Source organism: Cucumis sativus, chromosome 5, assembly GCF_000004075.3.
Source record: "Cucumis sativus cultivar 9930 chromosome 5, Cucumber_9930_V3, whole genome shotgun sequence".
Classification (NCBI taxonomy): Eukaryota; Viridiplantae; Streptophyta; class Magnoliopsida; order Cucurbitales; family Cucurbitaceae; genus Cucumis; species Cucumis sativus.
Window position 1 is genome coordinate 12,258,498 of NC_026659.2, and position 9,020 is coordinate 12,267,517.

At 33.3% G+C, this 9,020-nt stretch overlaps 1 protein-coding gene across 1 annotated transcript; it reads right to left on the reverse strand.

The window, feature by feature from the left end:
- Positions 1-2,611: 2,611 nt before the first annotated feature.
- Positions 2,612-3,528, reverse strand: LOC101208879 (MLP-like protein 328). The gene is made up of 2 exons (XM_004142237.3): positions 3,246-3,528; positions 2,612-3,120 (listed from the first exon to the last, which is right to left on the reverse strand). Exons 1-2 carry the CDS (start codon positions 3,436-3,438, stop codon positions 2,858-2,860), a joined length of 456 nt encoding a protein of 151 aa, XP_004142285.1. The 5' UTR covers positions 3,439-3,528; the 3' UTR covers positions 2,612-2,857.
- Between the last annotated feature and the right edge of the window lie 5,492 nt (positions 3,529-9,020).

Genomic DNA, 9,020 nt, shown 5'->3' on the forward strand with positions numbered 1-9,020 from the left:
ACATTAATCACAACTAATGATCAATGATCACTAAGTAAAATATATATGCAACTAATTAGTATTTTGCTACTGATGCAAGTTTGAGTTGATAAAAATTGTACTTACTCGAGATTATAAGAAGCAATAACCAACTCATCTTATTTGAAAGTTATTGATCTAGTCAAAATGTTTCGAGCTCTAATCTCTTGTGTAGTATGACCCGCTGATATAAGAGATGAATCTACAAAACATACTTCAAAACTTTCTTCAAATCAATAATGAAGGAGTATAAGTATCTACAATATATGAATTGCACAAATCTACTTATTATTAATTAAAATGTGAATATATATATATATAATAAAAAAGTAGAGCTTACTTACATGATATAAGCCACCATTGATAAAATCTTCACATTTTGCAAAAATCAATTATCTTCTTGCAAGACGTGACTCTTTCAACATAAACCAAATATATAGTTGAAAGAAAAAACTAGACCCATAAACCATTACCTTTTTTAGCATATACTTCAATTGTATTGGTAGGTTGGATGGTGCACTAGTAGCTTCCATCTCCTTCGTCATCGTTCTTAAAGGTTTTCCTCACATAATTAAGAAACAATATAAGAACTTATACACGTAAAATTATTTGTTTCTAAATAAGATAAACCGTGAGAATTTACAATGCACCTTCACATCTACCTAATTCTTCGATACTGGTGGCTAAGTAGTAGCAATCACTTCCTCCTCTTCTACCACCTTCTACTTTGATGTAGGTGATACACGAGTAGCAATCACTTTCTTCTCTTTTACCACATTTTTAAAATTTGTATCAGTTGCCTCAAGCTCAAGAGATGGTACACTAATAGTTTGTTTCTTTTACAATTTTTTTTTTAATCTTTCTCCTAAAACCATCAAAACATTTGGAGAAGTAATTTGTAACTTCACTTTAATAAACAATTGATATTGTAACTTTACTTTAGAAACAAACATTTTACTTTCTCCTGAACTTTAAACTTGCTCTTACAATTTCCAAATATGTTTACAGAGTGTTCATTTTTATCAATGATTTGTTTGGTTGTATCCATTTTTTTTTTACATTCTTGGTTTTGCTTTGTGAAAATAAATTGTAGATGAAAACCACCCACACCACATTTTGGAGTACCCAAAGCTTGAGTCAACACATTCACTTTAACAAACAACATTCATGTTTGTTGAAGAGTGGATTTGCATTATTATTCTCAATCTCATCCTAAAAGTTGTTAAATATGATCGGTAACATGTAAAAATATATACATGTGATTTGATGCAAACGTAACATTGAGAATCTTACTATTTGATTGGCTACTTTTTGTACATCTTCATTATGTATTCTCCATTTTTTTATCCAAACTTTTTTCAACATATTAGCTCGTCCAATATCCTATTAGTTAGAAGAAACCTTTTTCTACATATCATTAACCACACAATAGTTAAATTTAAGTATATCTGAAAAATAATATAATATTCTTAACTAACCATTAGCAATATTCGTTCATATAACCTCTTCTAGACATTATATGACTATACTAATTCTCTTTCTGATCATGTTATTGACTTCTCACTTAATATACAAATTTTATATAACAAGATTAAAATAACAAACGTATTATTGATTATATTAAAAAGAAGTTTAATACATGAAATTTTAAAGATAGCCTTGATCTGACAAACTCTCACGAAACATGTGTTTCAATAATGTGAGAATACAATTAAAGCAAATCTACCAAGAATTACGGTTCATCCATAAATAGGATAATATATTGCAATCGTTAACCAACTCTCAAATTGACAAAATGCAACATCCATTATTTTATAATGCTCTTCTTACTTTTACCATCACCCTAAACATTTAACCATGCTTAGTGTAAGCTTTTGAAACTCACATAGCCTAGTAGAAAGTTCAAAAAGTGTAAAAAAAAAAAAAAAAAAAGACTTAAAGACCCAAAATGACAACTAAGTGTTCCGGTGCAACAAAATTGTTTCTAAATGTCTAGAGAGCATTTACAATTGATGGTCGGTAAGAAGGTCATTATTAAAATATCAAAATAGGCATTTCATTAATTTAAAGAAATATTTATCTTACACATTTTAAGAACAACATGAAAGTACTCAAAACTTACACATTTTCCCAATAATAAATATTTATCTCCCTCATTTTCCCAATTAAATATATATCTAATTACTTCTCTTTCCTAATCAATTTACCAATTCCCCCAATGAAATATGTATACCTAATACTGTAACATATATATTTAATATCTCAAATTCCTCCTTCCCAAGTCGTACGGATTCAAGATCAAGGGGTGCCTCTGAATCTCCATTCTTCCTCCTTTCCCTTCTAACTATCCGCCTAACCCTCTTTCTCTCTTCTTTCTGGGTCCTATGAGTAAACTCAGATTAAGAGAATGAAGTGAGGATTGAAAAAAACACTTATCTCTCTTCTTTTCTGGGTCCTTTGATTTTTTTTTTTTTCCGATCATTTGTTCTTAGTTATATTTTAATTAATTCAATCAATTTACTTCCCATTTTAAGTTGTAAAGGAAAAAAAATTAGATGTTTACAGACATAAAATAGACACAAAACATAATGAATAAGAAAGAAACAATTGAGTTGTCTTGGATTAAACAATTACAAAGGAAATTAATAACGAAACATAAACAAGGGATGACCCTTACTTGGATTTTATTTACTTTGTACATGTAATACAAACCATATATATAGCTTATAGAAATACAAAAGCAAAGTAGCAAAGATACATATTCAACCCCACGAAAATGACTTCAAAACAAAATAAAACTTTACTTCACACAACAAATTAACAAGCCACACTTGAACACTTAATTCATGTGGGATTCAATGTCCTTAGTGATACCATTCATGAGGTCAATATACTTGTAAGGATAAGAAGACCCATCGTTAAGTTTCTCATACTCTATAGTCAGAATTGCCTGGCAATGGTTAGGACCCTTGGGCACAACTTGGTAAGATGGCTTAAAGCTTTTATAATGGTTGAACACATCTCCTTCCAGCCCAACCAAGATTATCAACAATTTATCATCGTGAAACTCGACCTGTTCCTTGAAAACTTCTGCCTTGCCATCTTGCAAATCAAATACAAGAAAGAAAGAGATCGATTTTTTTTCCCTCTATGTTAGTCATGAAAATAAAAAACAAAAAAAAAAAAAAAAGAAAGAAAGAAAAAGAAGAAGGTGATTTTATGCATACCAACAGTGTAATACCAAGTCTTGATAGAGCCATGGTCATGGTCATCCCAGTTAGCATCATGGATTTCAACTTGTTGAATGAATTTGGGGGTTATATTGGGAACATGAAAACATTGATGTTTGAATATTTTGTAAAATTTCTCAGCAGGTGCATTGATCTCTAATTCACTCACAAGCTTTCCAATTAGAGACATGATTCAAAACCTTCTATCTCTAGATAGAGAAAAAATAGCTCACTCACTCAATAATATTAACGTTGATATAGTAATTCTCCATTCCTAACCCTTACCCTTTTTATACACAAAGTTTTTGATCTACTAATAACTATCTTGTACCATTAGATATAATGAATTATATAATTAAATTTGACTTTTTTTTCATTATCATTATGGTGGTAGAGACCCACATTGTATACCATTATTTTCTTTGGATAAAAATAATAATATTAGTGTGCATTAGAACATTTATTTATTAAATATTATACCAATAAAAAAAATTATCTCCAATAAAAAAATTGACAATATATTTGTACCTTACCCAAAAATCAAAGATAATGAATATTATCTTTTAATAGTTTTTTCTTTATACAAAGTTGATATAGTTTATTGATTTGTCTATTTTTGAAAAAAAAAAAAAACTGTATAAATAAATTAATATAATAAAAATAAACCACATTAGGAAGGGAGGATAAAAGCTCTCATTTACCAAAAAGTTTGGAATAATAAGGTTAAAGTTATTTGAGACTATTTTAAATCATTGTTCACTTAAAGTGACTAGATTAAAGGACACACTTATTAAATTTATTGAGCTAAATAGACACATAAATTTTATCTGTTAAGTATTAATAAATTAAAACAACATACCGTAAACCATAAGTTTATCCATGTAATTGGTGATAATTAACATGTAGGAACTGTGGAGCTATTTTTAAGAATTGTTCCAAAGCCCATATTTTTAATGAATTAATGATTAAACAATTTAATGAATACCTTGTTTTGGTGCTTCGTATAACTATCTATACAACCACACCAAACATGGTCCACCTTAAAAATTTTGCCCTGTTTCATGTAGATCAACTAACAATGGTAGGAACATTATATTAGGTGCACATAACAATTGGATTATCCGTAAACATACTTCTACCCATCAACTGTAATATATATGCCTCTGCATATCTTATGATAGTGTTCTTGTCTGCATTGTCATCTAACCCAGGCAATTATGTCCCTAGCCATGTTAGACTTAATCATGAACTTGTGATTTGTTTACCAAGTGGGATTATATTGCGTTACATTTGGCATAGATGCAACCAATCTTATGGGTTTGACCGGTAATGTCATGTCCTACCCCACATGTGTTCTATATGATGTGGTATGCGACGCGCTAGTGTCACGCCTCGCCCTAAAGATTGCTTCTTGCAACCAGGTGGACGCATGTTGCCTAAACCTTTATCACGTACTTCTCGTGAGGTAATGTGCTAAAGATCTAGTAAGCGAAACAACTTATCTCTTTGTGTACAACTTAAACTCCAAACTTTTCATTTATACAAGCAAGCAGAATGCAACAACTTAAATTTTTACTAACGTATCTTTGATACTGCATTTTTTTTAGTTTTGTTCCCTTACGCGATAGACATTGACATTGATGATACAACGGAATGAGTACAAAACTTTCCTTTATTACTTAACACTTTTAGAGGTTTTAGAAATTACAAGTATAACTCTCTAAACTCTCTTGACACTGATACTTGGTTACCACTTGCCTAATGCCTCTGTCTTTCCTCGTCTGTTGTCTAGTGTTACGTCTTGAGACGATTTCTTAAATGTGTGAGACCTTTCTTTCTTCGACTCGGCTCTTCGACTCTTTTACTCTCTAAAATCAAAGCTAGCTTCTCATCGTCCTCTAAACTGCTCTCTGTAGAGGGTACTTAGAGGTGTAAAGATGGCATTTTCTCCTCCACTTAGGTTGCTCAACCACCTCTCATAGCGCACCACATTAGGGCTACTCTTCCCCTGACTCAACTCCTAGGCTCTTTGGCTCACCGAGTTAGTCCTTCACCAACTTGAGTATTGCACTCACCTGCCTTCTGAGTTGGGCCATCCGCACCAAGGAGCGATTTGCTTACCAATCGGCCCCTCAGATTTAATAGAAACTTTCACATTCAACGCACCATGTAAGACTACAAAGACGCACTATCTTCCTTCCTTAACTTGGCTATGAAGCCTCTTAATGAACCTTCGCATGACTTTAATGCCTAACAACCCATATCTTTTGGTCTCCACTCCTTCCTTCTCTACTTTTGGATTCCTTTTCTAGTAAAGTGTTTTTGTTTACCAACCGTTAAGTATCCCAAGCCTCTTTTTCTCCATTCTAACCTGGCATATCCTTTTTCCTCTGGAAAAACTCTCTCTTCTTTTGGCCTTTGACTCTTTTTACAGTGACCTTTCACGTCTAAGGGTCGCTTTATTACTTTACACGTGTCCCTTTACATATTCACCACACCATATAACCAATCTGAACTTGACGTGTAGACAAAAATATGGTGGTGATTAGACATCCCTTTGAAATGTCAAATTAATTATCTCTTTAGGAAGCCAAACTTCTATAAATCGCCTAACCCTCCTTATCTCCTCGGGAAGCCACAAATATTTATTTATGTTCATGAGTCGTTTAGTCTTGTTGACATGACTCCTACAACTTCTCTAAGCACAAGTGCTTCTTCTCGCATTATGGTATCAAATGCCTAACTCTCGTCATATAGGTTTCTTCTCGCCACTCATTCTTATCGCGTCAAGTACATCTGCATGATTAACCTTAGGCAGGTATTTCTTTTTTTGTCGTCCTTCTTCCTCCTTTTGTGCTATTATTTCTCATGCACTGTACTCTTATTGGAGTGGTTTCTTCACAATAATTTTTCTCCATCGAACTTCCTTCTTTGGGTCAGATTGTGGACGTATACTCCTTCCATGGAGCATATTGTACGATTAGAATTTTCTTTATTGTGTCACCATCGCAGGGTCTTTGTCACGTTGGGTGTACACGGTTAGGGCCTTACAACTAGAATCTTTGAACTTAAACATTTATACGATTCAAAACTTAACATAAGCAGCAAAACCACCACAACTTTAATAACATAAACCACTTCTTATTTCTTAACCCAACCGTTCGACAATTTAACTCTTTACATGCATCGTTAATACAAGAATTATACCAATTAAACTTAAATGTCTTGCTTAGCTTCCTCGCATAGCAACTCATCTCACATTTCTTTACTTGGCCTTAATGCCGGATCACCTGGGAAGGGAACACTTAAAACGTAAGGCAAATACTTAGTGAATGATAGTTTTGAAAACCTTTTTGGACATATACAATACGTAAAACCATTTTCATAAAACAGGCTTCAATGCCTCAATTCAGTTAATCATGAAAGACAAATTAGCCTTTCACTATTCCTTTCACTAGCTAGGAACATAAACCATTCCCTTGCACAGACTACTGTGATGGCCTTCTCATAAAAAACATCACTTGGAGAATCTTCTGGTTCATTTCCAGTTGCTCGGGCTGCTAAGCACAATGTACATCTTTTATGCATTGGCTAGCTTCTCTTTACTATACAGACCTTTTCTATATGGTTGCCTTTACTCATTATGTGTACATAATAGTTAGCCCATTGATAAGGATAAGACTAATGGTTTACTCACAAACATAACATACAATCATCAAACATAAGACTTTACAAGCTTTCTTTAGAAATCTCCAAGTTCATAAACATTTCGTGTTGAAACAATATTACAAACCACAAGAACTTTAGAAAGAAAGCTTAAAACAATTTAATCTTAGAAAACCACTTACTGATTTTCCCTTTACTCTTTTCCTCAATGGTTGAAGATCTTCTTCTTACCGCTTTACCAGTAGCCTTCCTTAGTAAACTAAGCTCAAAATGCAAACTCCTTCAATTGGTTTGATGTGTTTTGCTGAGAAGAACTTAGAGAACTCCTTCCCGAAAAGTTTCTTTAAAAATTAGTGCTTCCATGAAAATCTTAGGATACCTCATGCTTGTCATTTTTCTTATGTCCTGCATGGCTAACACCTTCTGCTTGCTTAAATTCTAAGTATTTGCATGAACCTAGATTCTGGATCAAAATAAGTTCGAGTTCTGCCTGAGATCTCAAATAAATCCTGTTTTGTCTTCAGTTTCGGCTAGACACAACCCCGTAATGGGCTGACTGCTCTTTATTTTTAGCTTTGAGCTTCAAATCTTGGTTGGAGACGACCACAAAATTGCCCGATAACCCTTAAATTTTCATTTTTTTTACTTCCAATTCTGGTTGAACACGACCCCGAGATTATCTGAGACCCAACTTCAAAACCTTTTTGTCCTTCATCTCAGTCGAACAAGGATCAAGATGGCTTTGAGATTATACTTCTGTCCGAGGTCTTTACATAAAAAGCATTATATCTTTCCTCTCGGCCGAGCAAGATCAAAGTTTTATCTTGGAATCAATATTCTGTCTCAAATCTCGACAAAGATCTCACAAGGTTACCTTGAGATTCCCTTTCTAATATACTTACTTTGGCGAACAACCATATTTTCATCAACTTTTCTTCTATCATCCATTCAAAACTTCAACCTCAATTTCTCCACATTTTCTTAGTTTTCTTTCTTCCCACCTATCATGACATACTTAAAATGACCCTTCTATTTCGGACACACACACTGGTCTCACAGATAACGAGCTTTCTATCAACAAGTAATCTGATCTAAACTTCCACATCTTGCAATGTGATTGTGGACTTCTCCCGTCGGCATATGAAATGTATGTTTTTGGCCTATGAAATATGTGTGTAACAGGCTTTCAATTAGCAAGTAATTCAATCAAAAGTTCCATATCTTGCAAAGTGACAATGGACTCTCTAGTCGACATATGAAATGTGTGTCTTTGGCCTCCATCTCTCAACAAGTGCAGAGATGAGATGTCAATCTAACTAGATGAATCATAACATTGCAATCCCATAAAATTTGATTGGACGGAGTAGTGGAAGTATTCAACGGTGGAGTGAGATAGTACGATACACAACCACCTCACTCTATCTACAGTTCATCTTGGATGTAGTTTAATTATCTCATACAGTTGCTTATCGATGAATGTTCTGATCATATAAAATGTTATGATCCATTGATCCTAGGTTTAATAATGTCATTCTCTTTACATGAAAAATATTTATTTGTTTACTAGGTTAAATATTACGCACAAATCAAGTCTCCAAAATTAGCCAAATAAACCTTCAAGGAAAAACTCCCAATTAGAACTAAAATTAAACTATTTTCGAGCAAAAAATTATCATTTGATGGGTATATCCAAAACCCATAAACCAATCAAAACTCACCAAAAAGTGGTTGGAAAAGGCTAAAAAGTGTAGAAAATTTTGACTTGGCTATCAACTTGAAACTTGATCGTGGCAGGAAGAGGAAGTAGCCAGCTCATGTTGCTTAAAGGAGATGTCGGCGCGTGCATACAACTAAACTTGACTTCGGAGGCTTGATAACACATGAACTCGAAGGATTGGCTTGCGTTATGCGTGCGACGCGGGGCAGAGGGAGTACTTGATGCATGAAGAGAAACTCGGATGAAGACTCGATGCATAAGGCAATATATCTTTAATATAAAATTTATCAAAAATTTGAGACATTGCTTTAAAGGAAAAATAATATTTTGTAAACCTTACGTTCAATCTTAAACAAAATAGTGAACAACGAACTGTTTTATGAACGACT